Below are 23,051 nucleotides of genomic sequence, written 5' to 3'. Positions count from 1 at the left end.
ATGGTTGAGTCTCCGAGCTTCAGTGAAGCAGCCACTGGAATGGATTCCATGCATCAGGAGGTGGGGTACGTACCCAGCCTCTCAGCCGCGTTGGGTGTGCTACTGTAGATATGTTAGTGGGCTATCGAATTTGATAAGCCGTGATTGGACATGTCGTATCACTGTATGGGCAAATTGGAACTCTGGATAGGCTGATACTGTAGAGTAACTGTAGGTAGGTAGGTGGTTTTGGTCTTATAAAGTTTCTAATAGTCTAACCAATGCCTTCCTCCGCCTGTGTGAAGATTTTGTTGTCATCTATTGACGGAGCATAACGTTTTGGAGAACGGACAATGACAAAATATGCTACGCTACGTCAGTAGTACCAGCATCAAGAGGTCACCAACCAAGATTGCAACTTCATATTACAAAGGGAGAAGAGAATTGTGCTAGTAGAGTTGACATCTATGTTAGTTTCGATCTTAGAATACCTAGTTCTTAATGCATACTCTTGATTGATTTTTGTATGATTGGCTACACAGACTACGATATCTCATCTCATGAATAGCGTGCGAATTTATGGCAGCCCACTTGCCAGGGAAGCTCCCACTCTCCAAAACAGGCTTAGCTCCACATCATGTGCTCCGTTGGTAAAAAAATAGGAAAGCAAGCGACGCCCGAAAGCTTGCCGTTGCTCTTGACGCTCGAGACAGTGAACTCATCTAATTGACGACGTAATATTCTCCGTCACTCGGTCTCCGACATCGCCAAATAACCTCTCGAGTTCCGAGTTTGCCCATTGTCATAGTGCTGTGGGAGTGTCTTTGAACTTCTGTTGACTGCACTCCAATCTTCCCACCTCCGCATCACTATCCCGCCTCAAAAATGGTTCAGACTTCAGCTTTGGTGACGGCATCCGTCGCTACTGCCGCCGCCGCCATTCTCGGTATGACTGCGCATTCACCACACCCAGCAATTACGAGATAGCGACATGCTATGCACTGCGGTACAAACTGGCTAATCACGGAGACCCCTCGAGCAGGTTATGTCGCCTACTTTGACTACCAACGTCGAAACCAGGCCGAGTTCCGCCGAAACTTGAGGAGGAACGAGCGCAAGCAGGCCCGCGCCGCGAAGGAGGAGGCCGAGGCTTCTACCCAGCAACAACGCCAGAGCATCCGCTCTAGGGTTCAGGAGGCAAACGAGGAGGGTTTCCCCTCTGGTGTCGAGGAGCGGGAAGCTTTCTTCAATGAGCAGGTTATGGCTGGAGAGATGCTCAGCCAAGATCGTATGAGTGCCCTTTGTTCGGAAGTTGCTTGCAATTTGCTGACTATAGTTATACAGCTTCCAAGGCTCTTGAGTCTGCTCTGGCCTTCTACAAGGGTCTCAAGGTCTATCCTGCTCCCAGCGACTTGATCCGGATTTACGATAGCACTGTCCCCAAGGTAAGCTATCTCAAAGGTTTTATATGTTTGAACGCATTATCTAACAAATTTGCAGCCTATATTAGACATCCTCGCTGAGATGATCGCATTCGACTCATCTCTTGATGTCCGAGGCCCCGCCTCTCCTGCCGGCATCAACCTTTCCGACATTCCCAACGTTGGTCTTGATTAAAGAGGTATAAGACCTATCCGAATTTCCTCTCCGCTCTTGGCACATATATACCCGGACGTTGGAAATGGTTGAAATAATACCCTCCCTAAAACTTGTACCATGGAAAGCTTGCACAGTGTCAAAGCTTTTCCGAAGAAGAAATGTCTAATGGAGACCTGATGGCCTTCAATGTACCATAGTTTCGCTCTTTCCATTTCCATAGAGCTTTGTGTAAACATATGTACGTTGAAACGAATGAGTTTAGGAACGACAATTGCTGGCAGCGATTCAGCAAAACATCATGAAGTTATATTCTTTCAAAATTTCCAAAATATGCTGATCCCACACAAACCTGCGTTAATCCCGTATGGACAGGAATGCCGATTTTCCTGTGTTAACTTCACAAAAACCAAGCATCGAGCCTGCACCTGAATTGCGTGTTGCTTTGATGTTTGAAGGCTCGTTAAGTATAGCTATAGGCGTTTACTTATAGTGTGCAAATTTGCTGCACATAATGTTACAGGTGAAAAGTACAAACTTGAGACCTGTGCTTGAACATGTTTATTGAGAGACTTATGATGCTTCAATCTTGCGTCCCTTTCTGTCTACCCGATCATCACGAGGATCGAAGCCTCCATTACCCCACAGAGCCCACTCGGGGGTTGGCGCCCCCATGTATTCCTCTGGGGTAAAGTTTCCAGCTCCACGCTCCTCGAGAAGTTCAAAGAACTTCTTGTAGTCGATCAAAGTGTGCCACTTTTCATCGACATAAAACCTCTCGCTAGCCAAGAGAATGCAGCAGCTGTGAGCGTGCTCGGCAGCGATGCCATACTTTAGCCCCTTTTCCTTCAACCTCTTCTCAAGAGCCTTGACAAAGTCAACAACCTCCCAATAAAAGGGAACGTTGGACATGCTCAGGCCAGCATTTGATGAAGTTGATGTGCCACAGTATGTGACGCCTTTGACTTCGACGAAGCATGGCAAGCCTTGTTCCACGAGTCGCGCATATCCCTCAGCCTCCTCCTCGACGTTGAAACCCTTGACGAGTGTCAATCGAAACACGGTTCGATGGCTGAAGCGCTTTTCACGAAGAATGTCGAGGCAGCGGTTGAAGCGCTCCCAGAAGTCTCGGTGGAGAGGCCTGTCGATTCTTCGTAGCGATTCCTTATCAGCTGCATCGATAGATACGTAGAGCTGAGTTACGGCCTTGAGATCGGCGAGCTGATCAGGGTGTTGAGCATTGCAGACAAGGAAGGAGGAAATACGTTCAGCATGTAGCATGCCCAGGAACTCGTTGATGTAGGGATAAAAGATGGGTTCTCCGACAAGCGACAGAGCGCAGTGTCTGATCTGCATAGCTTCAGCAAATCGCTCAGCTCGCACACCAGGCATACCACGCAGCATTTTGATCTTCTTGTAATGGTTTGTTTTAACGCCGTCAAAGATGAGATCGGGAGGATCCACAACCCATCGCCATGTTGTTCCAACTGGGTTTGTACCGTGGCGCCAGCAAAATACACACTTATTCGAGCAGGAGAGCGAAGGGGTCGTTTCCATACATTGATGACTTGCGATGCCGTAGAATGACCATTTATAACAGGAGCCGCGTCCACGGAGAGCTGATTTTGTCCATCGACATGTCTTGACTCCAGAGTGAGATCCGACAATGGCGTAACCTTGCTTGGTAAGTGCTTTGTATGTAGGCGATTCTTCGGCAACCATCTTCTTGGGTCCTTGAGGGACTGCCTTCTTTGTGGAAGATCCATAGTTGGTGAAATCAACAGCGAGAGGGGCTTTTTGAACGGTTGAGCCATCATCCTTTCGAATCATGCGCCCAAGATCCTCAACGTCGTCAAGATCCCTTCCACCCTTTGTCTTTTTGTCGGTAGCGTCGTCTTCAATGATAACCTCGCCATCGTCTTCATCTTCAGCAATGTCCTCGACATCACTTTCGTCAGCTGCTCCACTGCCAGGAAGCCCTTCTCCCAAGCTTCCGGTACGAGCGACATATTCGATGACTTCTTCGACACCCTGGGTCCATTCCTGCAAACGTTCTTCATGATCACTTTGCATATCGCCCATTCCAACAGGGTAAGCTCTCTTGCGACCCGTAAGCTTAGCCATCCACTTGTCGACCTCCTTAGCTTGGAAACAGAAACCGTCCGCTTCAGTAGGCCAATTCTCCTTGTCGCCGAAACCGAAAACCGAGTAGCCTAGGATACCGGATAGCGGCGCAGTATCAATTCGGAAGTCATGATGGGTCTCCTGGAGATGCTCGAGGAAGGTGTCGTTGATGGTGTCGATATTGTAGCTGGGAATCAGAAAGAGGTAGAAGAGGTCGGCATCACCATACTCCTTGTAGGGAGTGAGGAAGTAATCATCGAAGTCAATCTCGGTAAGGTCTCGGGTTTCGGGTTTGAGGAATTGTCGACCTGACTGCTTGGAAAGCTCGTCTAACTTTCCTCCCAACTTTTCGACATATGCTTGCGCGATCTTGGCCGTCTTAGTCGTAACTGAACAAAAGAAGACAAAAGGTACGACAGGCCGACTAATGTCCTTTTCTTCCTCTGTTTTCTTTGATGGCTTTCTGGCTAAGCCACCCTTGATTCGTCGGGGTCCCTGAGATTTGGCATTCTTTTTCTCCTCAACGGGCTCGATGGTGGGGGTCTTTTCTTCGATTTCAACATGTTCAACCTTGACTTCTTCGACTGCGACCTTCGGCTTCGCGGGTTCCTCGTAAGCCTTTTTGAAAGCGATTACTTCTGTTTTTTGTCCATTGAACTGGAAGTAAATTCGAATAGCGACGAGAATGATGCAAGTGGTGAAGAGAATAGGTGTTCGGTGGAGGTGCCAGACATCAACTAATTCTATTAAGAGTCAGTCAGCAGCACGTTTTGCGACATGGGAATAACAATGAGAGTTTACCATCAACAAACGAGTCGAGGCGCGAAGGCGACGAGTGATTTGCCCAATCCATGGTGATGATCAGCCTTTAGCCAAGCTGCCGCTCGGGATTTTAACAAATGAATGAATGAGTGAGTTGGTTAAGAGCAAGCACACAATTAATTGATAAGATTTCATCCTGGGAAAAATTGCCCCGCGCCTCCGCAATTAACATGGGCGAGAATTTTAGTGGAGCCTTGCACTACCTCATCTACTCATACAGTGCCCCTCGCCAATCGAGGGGCAGCCATTTGACAGCGGTTCAAGTACTTGGTGGAACGAAACAGAAGGATCACTACCTACCTAGGTAACAAGACAGTAGAAATATAAATCTAAACGAAGCCATATATGCTCAAGGATTCTTTCTGTACATTTTTAACTCCAAGATAAATTTGCCTCGGTAAATCCCATTAATATGCTCCTTTCCTCGATCTGTTTCTCCGAGCCTTCATGTAAACTCACAGCCAGATCAAAGGAAGATATTCTCTAAACTCTTCTATCCGATCCTGCAGCCTGTGACTTCTCTCGCAGGTCTTTCAAACAAGGGGCATGGAACATTTCTCCTGTAATGGCAAGCTTGAGAGTTCTTGCCGCAACAACAACCCACAGTACCACTACCGCGAGCGAGATGATCTGCCAGAAAGTTTAGCAGTGTCTTTTTCGTAAGAAATAATCAAGTCATCTTACCATGGTAGCAATCTTGAAGAAATCACTGTCCAAGTTTTCCGCCAGAGCATTGGAGCACGTTGCCAACACACCGAGAGGAAACGTATAACCCCAAGCGCCCAAATTGCGTGGTACATTTGGCATCATGGCAATGCTGATAAGTGCGAAGGACAGCCACACAAGTGCAAACCCCCACATCACAATACCAAAGAAGACTCCGAGAACGTATAGCATCTCGCCAGCTCGCACAGCAACTTCACCAAAGGCATTGGTCTTGGGAACTACGTGCATGGCCACTTTTCCAAGCTGCTGAATGCCGAATCCTCCTTGTCCAAGAGGTCCTATTGGAAGGAAGACGCTGACAATAACCTCCTTAGGAGGGATGGAATGGATCGTGAGTCGATGAAAGTATAGCGCCAGAACAATAGCCGAGAACGATTCTCCGATTCCCCAAAGAACATAAGAGGCTATCACAGTCGTCAAAGCTTGATGGTGGTTAGGCAGTTCCTCTGCAACTATGCCGCCTGTTGCAGCTGCAACGACAGCCGGCACGATGGGGAGTAATAGAGCCGCAGTGATATTCTCAAGACCAGGACGATGGCGGTGCATGACGATAAAAGGCATGCTGACGCAAGTAGCGACGGAAACCCAAACGTCGAACCACCATAAGCTCCAGGCTAGATAGATAACCCAGTCACCCCAGTGCTTACAGCTGAACACCATCATATTAATGATAGCTACGAGACGTTAGCAACTATGAAATCAGTGCTGGTGGAAGATACTTACTCGCAAGTCCCATGGGAAAACATCCAAGGAACAGAGACTGGCCCGGATGTGAGATCATGGCAGACCAGATGGTTGGGTACAAGGTGTATCGAGCAATGGACAAAGCAGTAAAGACAGTGAAGAGAACGACATTAAGCCCAAAGAAGATGTACGATATATACTGAACCCATATCGCATTGTATGGAAGGTTGTGCAACAGTATGGACACAATACCAGTGCCCATGTTGACTGCAAACCATCTTTGTAATTCGTATTAGTGGCCCTTTGTCGAGGGATTGGTTGTTGTATTAGAGACTGTACTTACGAAGGCGTGAAGTTGCGAATGACCCTCCTCCAACCGGTTTCCTCCTTACACGGCAGATTTGACTCGCATGGATTCGGAGTAGAGCCGTTACATGCCGCCTGAACTGTGCCGGTCGAAGTTGTCGAGTTACAGCCAGACATGATGAAGTGTGTGACGCAAACTGCTGATCGATGTGACTATCTGCCAGACGCTAACAAGGTTTAGAGGAATGTCTGTTTCAAGGGTTCAAATTGTAAGATAAAGTAGAGGTGACGTGAAACTTCAAACGTTGATATTTGTACAAGTAGTCAATTATTTAATCAGCAGAATTGTACACTTGAAACAAATGAAAGAATTGGTGGAATAATAATAGAAGTCAAGAAAAAGGCTTTATTCATATTCTCTGACCAAATCATAAAGTAAAGCCCGTGAGCGCCGTACCAATCATGGCTTAGTAGCGATTCTGTTAGCACCGAGATCCGCTAATCGCCTCCTCTGAATAATGCCAAGCTCCACATCGAACCTCAACCGGTAGTGGCTTGTGGGCGGCAGATAGTGGGTATACCGCCATGTGTAAGTTCTAGGAGAATTGCGTGCTTAGAAGAAACTTGTCAATTCGAAAATTATATTAGTTTTTGGGCATAGAAGTCCGCATAAAACCCTTGACCTTGACCCATCATAAAAACCAACTTCGTTGCATTCCTGGAAATCACGAGACTGCAACCTCTTTTGTTGTAACGACAACGCCGCCACGAGTCGTATACCGCAAGATACTCAAGAACCTCGGGGGTTTTAGCGTCGTTGCACCCAGCCAACACCCTGAAATCAGCTCACAGGACCAGGCTTGGATCGCCGACTCAAAGCTCGCCGACCCAAACCCAGCTCAGTCGGCCTGTTCCGCCCGTGAGATGATGTCGATAGTAATCCACGACCCACACCAAGATGCGGTGATACAATCTGTCGTTTTGTCAAAGCCCGGATCTGACCCATGGCAATCAAGCATGGACGGCCACAGACGTAGTGAACCCCCCGCCCAGCGGTCTGATAGATAATAAGGAGTCGTGTTGTTTTCTTTCTTGCCAGATTTCTCTTAACCTTTGAATAATTCCAAGTGAGAGAAAATCAGTTGTTAGTACTCAAGCAAAGCATCCATCCTAAGCAAACATGGCTATTGGCATCTTCTCCAACCCTGCGATCATCGACCACAGTGGCATTCCCCACGTCGGTCCTTGCCAGCGTAATCGATTTGACGAACTCGTAGTCCGCCTCAAAGATGCCCTTGGTCCATCGTCAGGCTTGACTTCGGAAGACGTGGACATCGATTATCTTCAGCAACTGATGGAAGGCTATGATAGCTCTGACAACCAATGGAGTCGGTATGCCTTTGGCGACAGTAGCAGGGGCTATACCCGCAACCTCGTCGACGAGGGAAACGGCAAGAGTAATCTGGTAAGTGACCATCTAGGTTGACTTTGACCCGTGGAAATAGTAGCTGACGCCCTGCCTTGCATAGCTTGTCCTCGTTTGGTCTCCAGGAAAGGGGTCACCTATCCACGACCATGGAAAGGCGCACTGCTTGATGAAGATTCTTCGTGGCGACCTTACCGAGACTCGATACGCTTTTCCGGAAAACATCCAAGACGAGGGACCAATGAAGGTCATCGCGGAGACGATATACAAGTCGGGTGAGGTGGCATATATGTGTGATGACCTTGGTCTGCACCGTGTCTCGAATCGTGGCAGCGATTTTGCTGTCTCCCTTCATTGTAGGTAACGCCCCGATCCACGACACTTGTCGCTATGACTGACATGCAACTTTGCAGTGTACACTCCTCCCAACGTAGCCAAGAAAGGGTGCCATATTTTTGATGAGAATACAGGACGAAGAAGCCATGTGCCTGGTTGCCACTACTACTCAGCATATGGGCGGCTACTCAAAGAATAGTTGATGAGTGTACGGTTTGGATAGTGGAACATGTTATGAGAAACGACCTTGACTTGATGTTGTCTGCTGGTGGTTCATCCAGATTGTTTTTCAGTAACCAGGTAATGATAGTTGATATGGGGGAGAGCATCTTTGGTGAGCAGGCATTTGCGTTAGTAGTATAGCGTTGTATAGCATAATCTAGAATGGACAGCCTTGAACTTGACAAGACCCGCATTCGTGAAAAGAATGAATAATGAATAGGCAAGAATAGTGAACAGATCATTATGAAGGAGGAAAAGTGAATCGACTGACTGTCTGCTTGTTGTCGTCCTGTATTGCTCTCGCCATAGAATGAGCACGCAATCGACGCTTTGCCCCAGAATGGCAATTGGGTCTGGACTCGCCATACCGAGCCGCCCCGACAGCCGATTACATCCTTCGGCAATGACTACAGGGCAAACAATTATGTGATGAAAATAAGGAATCATCAATAAGCAAGGCATCTATAGTGTTAATCCAAGTATCTAGTGATATCTACGATTTGAAAGTGATAGAAGTGGTTGATGTTCGCTCGTGCCGATAACCGAGTATTCTGGCGTGGTCAGATGGTGTAGTTACCTAGTAGGTATACAGCAGTAGAATGTCACTCAATGCGGTTCATAAACTTTGATCAACCAATCAAGGTACATCGTTTGAAAGATCAATCACTCAAAGTTATATCTACCTACTTGCCTCAAAACTAAAGTTGGTTGTTCATGTGAGACTCCACTACTATTGGCCCCTTGAGCGGGCTTTTGCCATTCAGAACCTATGATACTCCTTACTGTAGAGTTCGCAATAGCTGGCAAGCAGGACGTACTATTTTATGCAGAATTCAGTAAAATTCTTTCTTATAATTCATGTCTGAGCCACAGTAAGTCTGTGCCACCGCTATCTAATGATGATGCGTTAGAAAGGGGAGTTTGTTAACAACTATTAATCATCCACTGCAATTTAACCAACTATACCTTGATATAACTCGAACGCTAGTAATTCGTGATACAACTTCCTAATTCTATATAAACGTCTAGGCTTTAAAGCTAATGTTATGTTTTACGCGATCTCAGAGTCATGAAATGTTATGTGCTCAACCCCTCATCAACTTATGCGCCGTTATATTACTGGAGCGCTTCAGCAACAGCAAGGGTGCTTAGATCCAGATCCAGAGATCGGCCATTAAACAATCAAGGTATTCTATGGTACAGGAGAGAAACTGAAACTAAAGGCATGATTTGTTCCAATCCCCAGACTGAGTGTGTGAGGAGAGGAGGATTGATCGTCGCCTTCTCAGGGAATCACATGCGATGAACCGGCGATAACATCAGGTTATCGTCTAAACATCGTCTTCTAAGCACCTTGACTGCTTGGCACTTATGCAGGGATCGATTTGCGAGATGCCTAGTGGACAACTCGGTCGCTTGGTGGTTTCGATAGACGGCCGACCTACATAAATAAGAAGGTATACCTTCGAAACTATACCTTTACCTATGCACCACAAGCCTCTTGCCCCTAAAGACCAACCTTGTCATGATGAGTGTCCTCGCTCTCTTGGCTGCTGCCCTTTCAGTGTCCCTTGTTAAAGCCGTTCCCGCTCATAAGCCTGTCCAAAAGGAGTATGTTGGGTATCTCATCTCAACCTTTAGTGACCCGACTCCAGAAGTCCAATGGCATCTTTCAGATGGAAAGTCAGCTTCAAGCTTCAATTTCTTGAACGGCGGCAAACCAGTCTTGACGAGTAATGTCGGTACCAAAGGCGTTAGGGATATCTTCCTCGCCACAAACAGCAAACGTTCCGAGTACTTTACCATCGCCACCGGTATGTTGTCGAAACATACAGATAGATCTCATTATTGACTGTTTCTGTAATAGACTTGGATATCAACGCTCCAGGGTTTTCTTGGGACTGGGCCACGCGGAATGGAAGTCGGGGTCTTGTTGTTTGGTCTTCGAAGGATCTTGTCAATTGGTCCAAGCCTTCACTAAGAATGCAAGTGAACGCGATCTCTTCTTAAGACAGAACATATACTAACTTTCAATAGAATTGAGTCTCCTACTGCAGGAATGACATGGGCACCTTCTGTTGTATGGGATGATATTACCAATCAATACTACGTCTTCTGGGCATCGCGACACTACGCAGCTTCTGATACCCAGCACAAAGGCGAGGCAACTCTGGACAAGATTCGGTTTGCCACAACCAAAGACTTTGTCAAATTCAGCGCCCCCAAGGACTACCATGCTCCCGAGGGCACCGGCCTAATCGACCAGGAGTTCCAGTGCCTCGGCAAGCCAGGCCATTTTGTTCGTTTTCTCAAGAACGAAACCGTCAACCAAGTATACCAAGAAAGCACAACGACTGGTCTCTTTGGGACGTGGACTCGTGTACCAGGATATGTTCGACCTGAGTCACCGCTCGAAGGGCCTGGCTCATTCGCTGACCTTCGCATCCCCGGACTATACTATCTGCTTCTTGACGACTATACCCAGTATATTCCCTTCCAGACTTCTAACATTCTGTCTCCAACTTGGGAGAAGTCGGACTTTCCCAATTTTCCCAAGGGCTTGAAGCATGGCTCTGTGACGCCCCTTACCAAGAAGGAGTACGATACGGTTGTTGCAAAGTATGGCAAATAAGTGGCTCATCATTCTGAGTACTATGGCTGAGGTCAGCGTTGGCCCATAGTAGGTGTCGCTTGTAAAGGCCCATTCAGCTGGACAACGGACGGGCGTGTAAGAGTGGTGGCGAGATCTGATAGTTCGTTTAAATAAATCCTCACTTTTATCGTAAAGTAGCATGATAAACTTCTAGAAAACATAGTCTCGAAACTTATTCCAGATTATTAATGTAATGTATCCATCAATGCTCGTGAGTTCCCGAGGTTTGCCCAAGGTGTTCTTAAATGGAATCCAGCTAACCTGTACTACCTGGGGACGGGTATCAATGCCTAGAGCGCTGTAAACACAGAGCTGGCTACGTTACTGGTGAACGACTGGACACACAACATTTAAACGCCGCCTGGGTCTAATAATAACTATAATTGCTATTTCTATCAATGCCTCTGAGAGATATGTAATACGCTGACCTTTTACCTCTATCGGTCTACAGTACTGGTCAATAAATGCTTACGTTATCCGATAAATGCGGCGGTTTCCGACGGTGTGCGCGGTTTTCCTACTCTCATCAATTACTTTATCTCGTTCATAGACACTGTAATAATGACCAGCAAAAGAACACAAGATAAATGCAATTCTTCGCAAGTACCTGCATCTGAGCAGGTTCCAGTTACACCGGCACAAGAAGATAATGAACCTGCCAAAAAGCGACGTCGTCGAATCCTCTCCTGCGACGCTTGTCGGCGACTCAAGACGAGATGTGAAATCGAGTATGGCTCAGACACTTGCTCGAGGTGTCGAAACCTGAGAATCACCTGCTTGAAAAGCGATGATCTTGAGAAGCCAAGTGGCTCCAATGAGACCAATGCAAATACACAGTCAGATCTCGTAAAAAGGTCATTTCTTTCTTCTACTTCTGGAAGTAAATATTGTTAATTAACCTTGTGCCAGTCTTCATGAAAAGGTTATGAATCTTGAGAGTTCGATGCAGGAAATGAAAACCCAATTAGCAAAGCTCCAGTCTCAGCCTCAGAGAGAACCGATACAGCCACGAACAGAACAGCAAATTATCTTACCTGCCATATCATCCAATGATCGAGTCCTAGTTGACCAAGTCGAACCGGCGGACCAACACGTTCATGCTTCTCCTGCCGAAGTCATCAGAAGGGTGGCTTGTCAAGTAGTAGGGGACTACAGAAGAGCCTTCCATACCAAAGAAGATGTTGTGTCGATAGGGATGCTAAGCGCTGCAACTGCAGACTCTCTGGTCAAAGCGTAAGACCAAATTTCCCTCGTCATTTGCAGTGCTCACACCGAAACAGCTTCATAAAACGGCGTCGACATGTCCTTTTCATAGACAGCGAGAGCGATTTGGTCACGAGAGGGACTTTGATCCAAACCTCGCCATTTCTTCATGCTGTGTGTTGCACACATGAGATGAGATATACATACCGGAACCAACCGGATGCTTTGAAGCACAGGCAAGTGTACGAACACGTAAGAACCATGCTGGGGCAGGTGATGCTCGCAAGTCCCCTGCACCTGGAAGAGATAACTGGCGTTCTTATAAGCTCGCTCTTTTCAGGGTCACCATCTGTAAGATATCTATGTCTTATGTCAGGTTCTAGCTAACTGAGTGGTTAGTGCGAAGCGGAGTATGTTGATAGCTGGTTGTTGAGTGGGCATTGCGCCCAGCAAGCCATGTTATGTATCCAGTTCTCAGACATCATCAAACGAAATAGTGCTGGTACTTCTACAATGATTGATCTTCGTTCGATACGGCTTTGGGCCAACGTTTGTTTGGTGCACCTGCAGTGAGTTCACTTCGCGGCAGTATCTCGCCAACTTGAAGATTCTAACCAAGCGAAAATAGTTGGTCGGCTACAACGGGAAGACCGTCAATTCTGCCAGGATCCTATTTCAGCCAATGTAGAACTATTCTCAACTTTGAGCAGACAACTATACGTGATGCTATGCTACTAGCTGAGATATCTCTATACTGCACACTCCAGAAGACCGTCTGCGGGAAGCCTGACTTCACCAGTGATGGCAGCTGTGAAAAGTTCACTCCCTGGAACCATAAATGGGGATATCTCCTTGGTGAGTGCCCTGGTTCGATCCAATAAGGGTGAGCACAAGTAGCTGACGTTTAAGCAGAACTCCCTACAGGTCTCATACTAAATCTTAGTTATTGGATTGCCAACATGATCTTGGCTAAAAGATCTCTGGATGAAATCGAAGCTCTTTCCTTGAGCGTTCCTACATCTGCTTCCCCACAGACACCCCATGGAAGCACGGCACAATTCCAAGCCATACCAACAAAAGACCTGCAAGATCGCGTATACGAGCTGAGCTTTCAAGTAACTCTGGCTTTCGTAAGGATTCCCAGCACAAGCTCAGGAGACCTGCCAGAGTTTCATTCCTTGTGCGTTGCCTACTCCATGCTCATCTTATGTCAGTACGATGAGCTACCATCTTCGATATCCCATACCGAACTCTTTTCTGCTTTGAACGAAGTGAAGCGCCGCTGCAATGAATCAAATTCATATTCTGTGGCAGTCGAGTTCAGTGCCGAGAGGGCTTTGGACAGGCTTCGTGCAGATGCTCATCCTCTTGCCACGGCGGAATCAATAGGACAACAAGCGCAGTTCAATGGGCCTCCAAACCAGTCTCATAATGCTGGAATAAACAGGTCGAATGTGAACATCAATGAGGCCGGGCTTGATAATCTCGATTTTTTCTTCAACGGGGGCTACTTGGATATTCTGGATATTGACAACTTTCTTCTCTAATATGATCAATCAAGTGTATTCTTACATGGGTATATATTGTTGTGCTTCATACTAATCAATCTAAACATATTAACCTCATCACCGCCCAAACCATTGCTTTATTCTCATAATCATAGGCGTCCAGTACAGCGTATCCAAACTATCTCTCAGATAATGGTTAAACCCATACGTTGCCGCGTTAGCAAATCCGATAAACTGCGTTGAAGTATTCAACGCAGCAATGGTTGTCTCTGAAACTGGTATTCCCAATGCTTCGAGCAGCCTGTTGACAAGCCCTGGCGTCCACAGAAGAACGTACATAAACGGGTAACCGTTCAGCAGCATCATCCTCTTGATTTCAACTTCAACATCGCGGGTTCCTCGACGCTGGGGAAATTCGCTGGCGTTTGTTTGTAAAACGTTGGTGTAAGGTTGTCGTGAAGAGTGTGGTTCTTGAAGAGGTTCAGTATTAGCAACTCTTGTATAAGCCAAATCTGATCCTCTCTTGGACGAGGTTGGTCTGTGACGGACCGGTCCTCCTATTTCTTCCCCATAGCTAGCTTTTTTCTCACCTTGAGTTTCCAATCCTGCATCTTGAATCTCTTCGATTTTGTCGCGCTGCAGTGTGTTCCAAAAACTTCTTCTTTGATCAAACATAGTTGGCGAATTGGGTGAGATATTCGGTTCGAAGGTCCCAAAAGTATCGAGCTCCAGAGTGTCTTCTCTCATAACCCGAAAGCCCATCTCTTTTGAGCCTTTGGAGAATACACTGTTTGTGTTATGCGTCGAGAATGAAATAGTTGGCCGTGTCTTTTTGTCTCTGGGGCCGAGGTGTCGTCGTAAGTATATCCAGATGTAGATGTATATGATGATAGTTATGAAAATAATAAAGAAGCGCCATCCATGTGTCATTCCATATCGTAAGTCGGATCGAGTCGATGATATCCAGCACCAATTACCCCCAACAGGCTCCATCTCACGCATGATGGTCGGGATGAGACTTGTGATTAGTGGCATGGTCCATATTGCACCGCAAATTAACGTCTTTCTCGTTTTCGAAGTAGTTGGGATATACAAGTGGCGAGTGACTGTGAGTAGAGTTGTCACAGATATTGCAAGTACGGAAAAGTCAGATGCTGATACTGAGAGTTGGCCGATGAATCCGTTGACAACGCATGGGGTTCCTGCTTTGAGCTGCCCAGTCTTGATAAAGATGATCCCAGACACTGAGTTGTTGAGGGTATTTGTGAATTCTATGAAAAGGTTAGTCTTATCTTGTCCAGATGATGAAATGGTTCACATGCCAGCAACCATCAGATTCAACACAAGCACGTGGCGGAAATTCTGAAGGTGTCGACGATATATGGCAAAAGACACCAAAACACAGGTTGTCGCTACGCACGATAATAGACTCCCCGCCAAGGTGACAGATGAAATTAACCTGTCGACCTTTTCTGCCATAATGGCCAGCTTTCGAAGTTCATAATAAGGACTCTTGATAAGACAGGCAAACAAAGTTTAAAGGGAAAGGGTCGAACGAGTGTCTAGTTATATCTCCGTATTAGTCTTCGTTTATTTATCCACAATGTAACCAGGGTGAGACCGGGGAGCCCAGTCCCCGAGTCCTTTACTATGGGACCGGTTTCGGTATCCCCATTTGAATTAGGTTTTTCTTCATCATCATCATAGGGAGCGAGTGATAGTTATATGATGTCAAAGTGATTATCATTTCTTCACAAAGGTTGACTTGTTCAGAGGTGAAACCTGTAATGCCTAACTTGATACCAAGAGCTTTTCAGTGAGGCCGAGGATCCAGTCAGTTTGCGTTCTCTACTAACGGTCAAAATAGAGTTTAATCGTGCTACAAACTGTTGTTAAGCGAGTTTGAGATGGCTTGTTGTTACAGGGATAGCTTGGATAAATAGACATAACTATAATTAATCAGACATCTGTCAACAAATCAGAGCTCGACAACAAACTTTCTGTGTCCCTTTGCCGGAGATCATGACTACTTTGAGCCCATTACTAGAGTTTGACGGAGTCATTTCTCGAATATCTTGGTCGTCTAGTGTGCCTTACAGGGCTATCTGAGTGTTGGGATGAACGAATAAGGAAATGAATTCGGGGTTCATCTGAACGGGGACTATAACCAGGCATTTACTCCTGCGTGACATAAAACAAAGAGGCCGCATGTTTAGGATTTGGTCTGCTGCTCAACAGCAAATTCTCCACTTCGTCTCATGATGCCACGATAACCCAGTTACGGAGCCAGTAACATCGCCATCAATATTCCGTCTAATTTCTCGAGACTATCAGAGATTCTTCACCCAAAACCCTGGTACCGTCTTATCCATACAACTCCCTTGCTACCGCATAACTATTGATAAACTCAATTTGCTCCTTTCTCCAAGTATCATCCTCTACCCGACTTTTGGTAGCATTGAAAACCATATTCTTAGGCTTTGACATGCTATACTTTGGCCACTTTGGCACCTTTTCTTTGCTTGATCCTTGTGGATTAGGATCGAGGCTGTTGACAAATCGCACATACGCTTGTCCAATATTGTGGGCGAGCTCGGCATGACTATCATATTGAGGGCTTGGGCCAAGGAGGCCTGAGATGTTCTGGAAGCTGAAAGCGACATTGTCGAAATGTTTCACGCCCTCCCATTCAGACCTCTGGTACCATCTTTGATCAAAACGGTAGCTGTATACAGCCTCGCCTGACTCTGTGAATAGCTCGGCCAATTTGCGGCGTCCAGATATCATGGCGATATCACCGCCAATTGCACATGATCTTCGGCCTTGATAATTGCCTACGGGCCGTGAGCAATTCGTGATATGGTATGGTGGTTGATGGCAAGGATCGTCGGGGTAAAGCTCAAGCAACTTTCGAATCGTCGGAGCACTCAAGGCATAGTTTCGCCATCGAAAAGCTTCGTAGAAGAGATCCTCTGTCGTATTGGCCGCTCCCACACAAAAGCCTTCGTCAGTGTTGGCTCCAATGATACTTGGTACAGAGACGAACTTCTTTTCCCGAATGAGTTGGCTTGGATATCCCTTGAGAAACGTGCCATCGATCAAAGGATTCCAAGTCAAGGAAGGGCGTGCTGCATATAATGCCTTTTCGTCAAGCCCACGAAGACATGACAGTTGATCTTTCTTGTCCCAGCAACCAACTGTTCGTGTGAGATTTTCAAAAGCCACGTTGTAGTAGCTAAGATCATGGATCTAGTCAAGAATTAGTAAATTTCAAACGAATGAGCCTAGTATCATACCTGTGCACCTGTTATCCCGCCACTTTCGAGAATAGCACCGCGATATAGGTTCTCATCCTGTCCATCAAAGCTGAACATTTGATAAGCAATAGACTGCGCTCCTGCACTCTCACCCCACAAAACAACTCGCTCTGGATCTCCGCCAAAGGCTTCAATGTTCTCTTGGATCCAACGAAGAGCAAGTCTTTGATCCAAGAGGCCAGCATTGGCATTCCCTTCTTTAAGAAGACTGAAATTCTGAAGAAATCCCCACATTCCAAGTCTGTAGTTGAAACTGACGGCCAGAACTGGTTCTTTTATGTCTTGGCTAACTTTGACGATGCCTGATAGGTTGTACTGAGGATCCGCTGAACTGCCAGCGTATAGTCCGCCTCCATAAACCCAAACTCTATGTTCAGTTAGTTTTACCATATCAACATTCTCCCTTGTATGCTACTTACAGAACTGGGAGTAGCTTCTTGGGCTTCCCCGCTGGTCTAATGACATTGATAGAAAGACAATTTTCAGACATGGTCCAGTTCTGTGTGTATTGCATGCAACTGTCACCATACTCAGTTGCAGTGCGTTCTTCGTCAAAGGAAGTGTTTAAACTCTGTGGCCATTTGAACCTCAGGTTTCCCGTTGGTGGCTGAGCATATGGGATTCCAAGAAATGCATCTTGGTCCCAACCGGAAAGATGCTTGCCGGTATACGTTCCGTTCAAGGTATGGGCTTTTGGTGAAGCGGCACTGGTTATCTGGATAAAGGCAGTCAAGAAAAGGACCTGCAATACTGATAGCAATCCGAAGGTCGCCATGATGGCTTATAGAAAGGGATTGAAATTAGATCCAGTTCGTGCCAAGTGTCCCGGCCCAGAGTTAGAGCGATGGGCAGCACTTATAAGCTCATGTCTTTCTACCTACATTTTGTATGTATCTGAGGTCCTGAGAACGACTCATTAAACAACTGGACCAGGGCTGTCGAGAAGGACATTCTTCGACAGCGGCTCGATTATTTCCACCAACGATAGACCATCGAGTATTGCTGTATCTAGCGCAGTAGCATTGTCTAAGCAAACCATGAGATCAATCTGGAGCATTCCCCGCGTTACTAGCCAGGGTTCGCGTCGATCTGGGGTTGTAAAGGCGGAGTGCGGAGTTGGTACACAATGGGAATGAGATATCTTCCTTAATTGAGAAGGCCTGATGTATTGATGATATCGCATTCGTAGACTCTGTAGAAATTCGTGCTGGATAGGTATGGCAAGCTCGTCAAGATGATTCGTATCCCAAGCTTCGAGTTCGCTGGAAAGGACTTCAAAAGTAATTGTTGACTTCCTTCTAGGTAGCAACGCACCATCTTTATTAGGCAAATTACCATTTCTGCCATTGGTAAAACAGTAACACTAACACGATCCTGTGCTACAGGGTCGGGAAATTATTTCCCCACCAATCATCATGCTCTACCACAAGAGAATCCAACTTCAATTCGCTTTTGGACATGAAACTCTCTGATATTTGCCGAAATACTTGCCAGCTTATGCTACTACATCAGGGAGTAGCTGGAAATTGAATTTTACCAGTCCCGTGACAACATTCATCGTGTTCTTCCTCTTCAAGTGGTGAAAACCATCGAGCTTCGCCCTCTGCTCTGCCGTCCCGAGTCCTAGCTGTTCGAGAACTTCAGCAACTACTGCATATAGAATCTCGAGGTTTCCATCCTCGACCTTTACAGCTATCCCAAGTGCGCCGGTTGACCTAAGACGTCGAGTGTCTGCAGATTCTCGAACACCTACTCCGTAGCAAGCATCGGCACCAACCTTGCCGAACAACCGCCCCTTGTAGCTCTGCATGAGCACGGTGCAGAAACGTCCCGTTCCGCCGACTTGCTCTGGATATTGTGTCATGGCATCGAAAACGCGTGCCAGGTTGTGAGTTCTTTGTGTTGTTGACCCATAGGTTTTGACAACGTCCGCTGCTTCTGCAAAGATTGCAAAACTGTTGGCCAAGTCGTAAAGAGGATATGCTGGCGCTGGGAGGTTGCATCCATCAACACCCCATCCAACTTGTTTTGGGTCAAGGGACAGTTCCTCCACAACTCTCTTGACTTCGAGTTGCATAGGGTGATCGAATTGGTGGTAGTTGAGAACCTCGGCGCCTAATGCCTCGGCGCCTGCCATCATGGCAACATGTTTGCCAGAGCAATTGTTACAGATACCCGTTGGTTCAAATCCAGCTTTGATCCATCCCCGATTCACTTCCTCTGAGACCGCAGGATGACCGCCACATTGAAGATCCTTTTCTTCGGCTTTGATCTTGCTGAGCATATTCTTGGCGCGCGCGATGTGAAAGTCCTCACTGTTGTGAGAGGCACACATAAGGGCCAAATCAACATCATCAAATCCAAATTTTTCAACTGCACCGGTCTCTATGATGGCCACAGTCTGAGCAGGCTTGGCTGCCGATCGAGAAAGAGTCATTCGAGAAGGGTTTCCAGCTGAATAGAGGACGTTTCCTTTTATGTCGGTTACAGCGATATGTACACCATGGGTGTTTTCGATAATGCCTCCTCGGTCAGTCACCACACAATCTCGGTCGAGCAGCGTCGTTCGTGTCATTTTGGAATCGAATTGTATTGGTGAGCCAATAATTGTCAAGTTTCTGTCTTTGTCTTGCTTGAATGTTTTGCTAACAGCAATCAACAGGTCAACTGTCTAGCTTTTATATTCGTAGGTGAGTCAGGTACTCCCTACGTCTTCGAATTCAACCAATCAAATATTACAAGTGCATAGTGAGTCAGAGAAAAACGACGGGGATGTGATCATCATCTTTGATAGTGACAGGAAGGTGCTTGAGTTGATGCTAAAGTAACAATATCACGGGATGCTGCATTCCGAATAAGCGACTCGGAAAATTACCCGATCGGGAGTGTAGTAATAGGTATTCATGCTTATAATCAGATTTGCCGTGACTCACAACAGGAGCGAATCAGGGTTGACGTCTCTCGCTCGACTCCAATTAACTTTGATAGACATGAACAAGCAGCCAACAGATTAACGGAAATAAGACGGTATTTGCCCTGTCGCAAGAAGCTGTCCATGGTGTGGCCATCAGAGGTAGATTCCAAAATGGAAGATGAGTCCTTGGTGGATATATAAGGAAAGAGATGAATGCTTGGACACAGTTTAATTTGGTGTTAAGAACTGTGGCTCTTGGAAATAAGTAATGGCAGTTGAAATGGAATTGCGAAAAGAACGATGTTGACTGACAGTGGAGAAGTCGATGGAGATTTTTTTGGGGGGGTCGTTCCTAGTGCCAACATTAGTGAGTTTCAGTAGGCCGCCCGTTCCTGAACGTCCCCACGTGATCTAGGCCGAAACGCCAAATCTCCAACGGTCAAGACTCGGCTAGTTGTGCAGCTACCTACTAAGGTACCAAAGCATCTCGGGGCAAGGCCTCAAACTAAAAATATTATTAAATGACGGGACGGGACATTATCAGCCTCTATTATTGACTTATGCCAAGTCGATAAATGGGCTAAACTCTAAAAGAAATCCCCTATTCCATCATTTTTTAGCATCGTTACGTTACCAGCCACACCCACTACGTCACCTCAATGCCGTGATCCCTGTCTGCAGCACAGAGAAACAGGATTCTAGACCCGCCGATACCTGGCAGAGTCGTTTTTATGACGATTTGCGCGTCAGCCTCTGTTCTTGTTTGAGGAGAGCAAGAGAAAGCAGGAAAATAATTATCTGCGAGTTTACATATATTTAACAATTCTATTGTGTCAGGTGGAGTTTCTGTATCCTTCTCTCTACATCTTCTCTCTACCACCACCTCTTCATTCAATCACCAGACTTCCAGCACACTCTCTCGACAATCAACATGTCGTCATCTTCCGTATGTGCCTAGACTCTACTGTAACCCAACCGATCATCGCACAGCCACTAACATCCCCCACCAGGCCGAGCAGAGAAGCGATCTCGAAGAGGAGCAGGTCGATCAGGAGAAGCCTCAGCGCAAGACAAAGACCAAGAAGTCCAAGGGCGAGCGACGCAAGCGACGTGCCCGATTCGACGACTACGATGACGAGCAGGACAACCAAATGTCCCAGAGCAACTACAACGCCCAGCAACAGCAGATGCAGCAGCAACAACAACAGCAGCAGATGCAACAGCAGGGTGGTGGTGGCGGTGGAAAGAGTGATGCCCTTAGTCTGCATCTCGAGTTGAACCTCGAGATTGAGATTCAGCTCAAGGCAAGAATCCATGGTGATCTTACCCTATGCCTACTGTAAGTATTTCCTCTTAACATTGCGATTGATCACCCAAGAGGAGAATTGCTAACATATTCAGCAACTAAACACCATCGCTCGGTGTACTTTATTATAATATTCATAAATACTGCCTATGAATGACAAACGACTGTTGGAATTAAACACGGCGTTGGGGTTTATGACTGGATTGCATTTCCTAGGATATATACATTTACACACACATGTGCTGGTACTCAAACAATTCTCTAGCATGTCCCGTCAGAGACATAGCATGAATATTTTATATACTTATTTTACCAATCATACGATTCATTTATCAATATCATAAACCAGATCAGAGCTAGCGACGGTTGAAAAGTGCTCGGTCACAGGCTAATGATGAGGCTATCTCCGATACGCGAAGCTAGCTCCTTGGAGCGTCGCACGGTGATCAACTAGCGCTCCATGACAAGACTGGTGGTGATCTTCGGATCCATTGAAGATCAGATCCTACCTAGCTCAGAGTACGTATCATTCTCCAGCCACGTCAGCCATTTTGGCAGTCTGGCACACAACTCCACAATCAGATCGCGTCACGATTGTTGTAGGTTTTATGGTGTTTTCATGCTTTGATAGTACCTAGAGTGGAGACGAACTCACGATAACTTGGTCCAGATACTACCCTATACACCTTGGTAGAGCCGTCAACTACCTGTACTACAGTGTAGTAAAACTAATTATCTTTCGAATACGTGGTTGGGAGTCAGAAACACACGCATTTTGATAACAAGTTCGTGATTTGATCTCCAGCTATTTGTCACGATTCTCTAAGACTTTAAGAGCGTGTATCATTTGCAATTCTTTGGGTTTCCCTGGAGTTACCTAAAAGTTCGTGGCTATCGTGTTCACTCTTGGGTCATCTGTCTTGAAATTGGACAAGAACAATATTTTGATAGCCTCATCTTTTAGATTGTTCCAAGCGTTTTGATGACCCAAAGACCGACGTCCAACTAAGCTCATATCGATATCCACCTATGAAAAGTGAAGGCAATCCTGTCACAGTTTTATTGCTATGGTAAAGGAAGTATTGGAAAGTTTAAAACTTCGGCGATATTTCTCCCTCTAGCCCATTCATCATGTTTTCATTGGAAGATGAGGCACTGACTATAAGCCTCGCTATACTATTAAAATAAACGGATGATAGACAAACGAATTTAGATTAATACCAGACTTGATTTTGATTATGACGAACACACATGAAAGCAGGCCAAAAGATGACTATAAACTTATGAAAGCAATCAGTTCACCAGATATAACCCTTTGCCTTGAAAAGCTATCCGACTCGAGTCAGCTTGATTACGAGCGGCTGAGGTGTGGAATTGGTCTGATATGCAGACAAGGTTAACTCTGGGGACGAATGCCAACAAAATGTGGATTCCGTACTTATATGCCGAAGCTGAATATGAAAAGCTACTTCAGCTTTACTTTTTCTACGAGATCTCGATACTGGTTTTCCTCGGCATGCTCCTCAGCGGTTGAGAATAGAAACAAAAATGGAGCTTTGGTTGTCGATGTAGGATGATCACTGCACACATCGCTTGGAAAGACTTGGTTCGCTTACACATTGGGATGAAAGATATGGTTAAGTGGGTGAGCTAGATGCCCATGTCTCGAATTAAAGACACTTTCATCTCCGATATTGCATATTCCCAAGGATCTCGTCCGGCTCCGATGCGGGCCACGCGGGATGCAAGTCATGCGGAGGCGGGAAGCTGACCGGGACTGACCGAGTGGGTGTGCTTGGTGTTTATTCAACATGCTGAAGTGCAAGCTCAAGGATTCATGGGACTAAAAAGCTGGATCAAGTTAATGGGAGCTTCATGTATGCACTGACTCATGATTTTGAGCGCGGTTGATCTCGGGCTGGTTACAAA

General features: G+C 46.2%; 11 protein-coding genes across 11 annotated transcripts; 6 read left to right on the top strand and 5 right to left on the bottom strand.

Annotated features, from left to right (window-relative positions):
• The first annotated feature begins 689 nt into the window (after positions 1 to 689).
• FGSG_09817 (uncharacterized protein) lies at positions 690 to 1,881 on the top strand. Its single transcript, XM_011329567.1, has 4 exons — positions 690 to 925; positions 1,022 to 1,267; positions 1,324 to 1,424; positions 1,480 to 1,881. Exons 1-4 carry the CDS (start codon positions 865 to 867, stop codon positions 1,594 to 1,596), a joined length of 525 nt encoding a protein of 174 aa, XP_011327869.1. The 5' UTR covers positions 690 to 864; the 3' UTR covers positions 1,597 to 1,881.
• Positions 1,882 to 2,148: 267 nt separating this feature from the next.
• FGSG_09818 (uncharacterized protein) lies at positions 2,149 to 4,552 on the bottom strand (the record flags this gene model as incomplete). Its single annotated transcript, XM_011329566.1, has 2 exons — positions 2,149 to 4,442; positions 4,501 to 4,552. The coding sequence occupies 2 exons, from the start codon at positions 4,550 to 4,552 to the stop codon at positions 2,149 to 2,151; spliced, it is 2,346 nt and encodes a 781-aa protein (XP_011327868.1).
• A 452-nt stretch (positions 4,553 to 5,004) lies between these two features.
• On the bottom strand, positions 5,005 to 6,414 carry FGSG_09819 (uncharacterized protein; the record flags this gene model as incomplete). The annotated part of the gene is made up of 5 exons (XM_011329565.1): positions 5,005 to 5,151; positions 5,206 to 5,861; positions 5,895 to 5,921; positions 5,971 to 6,209; positions 6,275 to 6,414. The coding sequence occupies 5 exons, from the start codon at positions 6,412 to 6,414 to the stop codon at positions 5,005 to 5,007; spliced, it is 1,209 nt and encodes a 402-aa protein (XP_011327867.1).
• Positions 6,415 to 7,379: 965 nt separating this feature from the next.
• On the top strand, positions 7,380 to 8,354 carry FGSG_09820 (cysteine dioxygenase). The gene is made up of 3 exons (XM_011329564.1): positions 7,380 to 7,702; positions 7,767 to 8,019; positions 8,077 to 8,354. The coding sequence occupies exons 1-3, from the start codon at positions 7,418 to 7,420 to the stop codon at positions 8,196 to 8,198; spliced, it is 660 nt and encodes a 219-aa protein (XP_011327866.1). The 5' UTR covers positions 7,380 to 7,417; the 3' UTR covers positions 8,199 to 8,354.
• Positions 8,355 to 9,749: 1,395 nt separating this feature from the next.
• Positions 9,750 to 10,853, top strand: FGSG_09821 (uncharacterized protein; the record flags this gene model as incomplete). Its single annotated transcript, XM_011329563.1, has 3 exons — positions 9,750 to 10,035; positions 10,089 to 10,206; positions 10,259 to 10,853. 3 exons carry the CDS (start codon positions 9,750 to 9,752, stop codon positions 10,851 to 10,853), a joined length of 999 nt encoding a protein of 332 aa, XP_011327865.1.
• Positions 10,854 to 11,435: 582 nt separating this feature from the next.
• FGSG_13652 (uncharacterized protein) lies at positions 11,436 to 12,111 on the top strand (the record flags this gene model as incomplete). Its single annotated transcript, XM_011329562.1, has 2 exons — positions 11,436 to 11,728; positions 11,784 to 12,111. 2 exons carry the CDS (start codon positions 11,436 to 11,438, stop codon positions 12,109 to 12,111), a joined length of 621 nt encoding a protein of 206 aa, XP_011327864.1.
• Positions 12,112 to 13,036: 925 nt separating this feature from the next.
• On the top strand, positions 13,037 to 13,624 carry FGSG_13653 (uncharacterized protein; the record flags this gene model as incomplete). Its single annotated transcript, XM_011329561.1, has 1 exon — positions 13,037 to 13,624. The coding sequence occupies one exon, from the start codon at positions 13,037 to 13,039 to the stop codon at positions 13,622 to 13,624; it is 588 nt and encodes a 195-aa protein (XP_011327863.1).
• Positions 13,625 to 13,702: 78 nt separating this feature from the next.
• Positions 13,703 to 14,620, bottom strand: FGSG_13654 (uncharacterized protein; the record flags this gene model as incomplete). Its single annotated transcript, XM_011329560.1, has 1 exon — positions 13,703 to 14,620. The coding sequence occupies one exon, from the start codon at positions 14,618 to 14,620 to the stop codon at positions 13,703 to 13,705; it is 918 nt and encodes a 305-aa protein (XP_011327862.1).
• A 1,329-nt stretch (positions 14,621 to 15,949) lies between these two features.
• On the bottom strand, positions 15,950 to 17,677 carry FGSG_13655 (uncharacterized protein; the record flags this gene model as incomplete). The annotated part of the gene is made up of 3 exons (XM_011329559.1): positions 15,950 to 16,834; positions 16,882 to 17,269; positions 17,322 to 17,677. 3 exons carry the CDS (start codon positions 17,675 to 17,677, stop codon positions 15,950 to 15,952), a joined length of 1,629 nt encoding a protein of 542 aa, XP_011327861.1.
• A 720-nt stretch (positions 17,678 to 18,397) lies between these two features.
• On the bottom strand, positions 18,398 to 19,477 carry FGSG_09824 (uncharacterized protein; the record flags this gene model as incomplete). The annotated part of the gene is made up of 1 exon (XM_011329558.1): positions 18,398 to 19,477. One exon carries the CDS (start codon positions 19,475 to 19,477, stop codon positions 18,398 to 18,400), a length of 1,080 nt encoding a protein of 359 aa, XP_011327860.1.
• A 1,121-nt stretch (positions 19,478 to 20,598) lies between these two features.
• Positions 20,599 to 21,458, top strand: FGSG_09825 (uncharacterized protein). Its single transcript, XM_011329557.1, has 3 exons — positions 20,599 to 20,762; positions 20,827 to 21,155; positions 21,218 to 21,458. The coding sequence occupies exons 1-3, from the start codon at positions 20,748 to 20,750 to the stop codon at positions 21,222 to 21,224; spliced, it is 351 nt and encodes a 116-aa protein (XP_011327859.1). The 5' UTR covers positions 20,599 to 20,747; the 3' UTR covers positions 21,225 to 21,458.
• The last annotated feature ends 1,593 nt before the right edge of the window (positions 21,459 to 23,051 follow it).

This window comes from Fusarium graminearum, chromosome 4 (assembly GCF_000240135.3).
Source record: "Fusarium graminearum PH-1 chromosome 4, whole genome shotgun sequence".
Lineage (NCBI taxonomy): Eukaryota > Fungi > Ascomycota > Sordariomycetes > Hypocreales > Nectriaceae > Fusarium > Fusarium graminearum.
The sequence above is the reverse complement of the archived record's forward strand: the minus strand, read 5'-3'. Positions and strand labels throughout refer to the sequence as shown.

Coding starts and splice junctions, on each gene's coding strand:
- FGSG_09817 (XM_011329567.1), top strand. CDS start 865: ATGGTTCAGACTTCAGCTTTGGTGACGGCATCCGTCGCTACTGCCGCC. Junction 926..1,021: donor TGCCGCCGCCGCCATTCTCG/GTATGACTGCGC, acceptor CCCCTCGAGCAG/GTTATGTCGCCTACTTTGAC. Junction 1,268..1,323: donor AGAGATGCTCAGCCAAGATC/GTATGAGTGCCC, acceptor ATAGTTATACAG/CTTCCAAGGCTCTTGAGTCT.
- FGSG_09820 (XM_011329564.1), top strand. CDS start 7,418: ATGGCTATTGGCATCTTCTCCAACCCTGCGATCATCGACCACAGTGGC. Junction 7,703..7,766: donor GAAACGGCAAGAGTAATCTG/GTAAGTGACCAT, acceptor TGCCTTGCATAG/CTTGTCCTCGTTTGGTCTCC. Junction 8,020..8,076: donor TTTTGCTGTCTCCCTTCATT/GTAGGTAACGCC, acceptor GCAACTTTGCAG/TGTACACTCCTCCCAACGTA.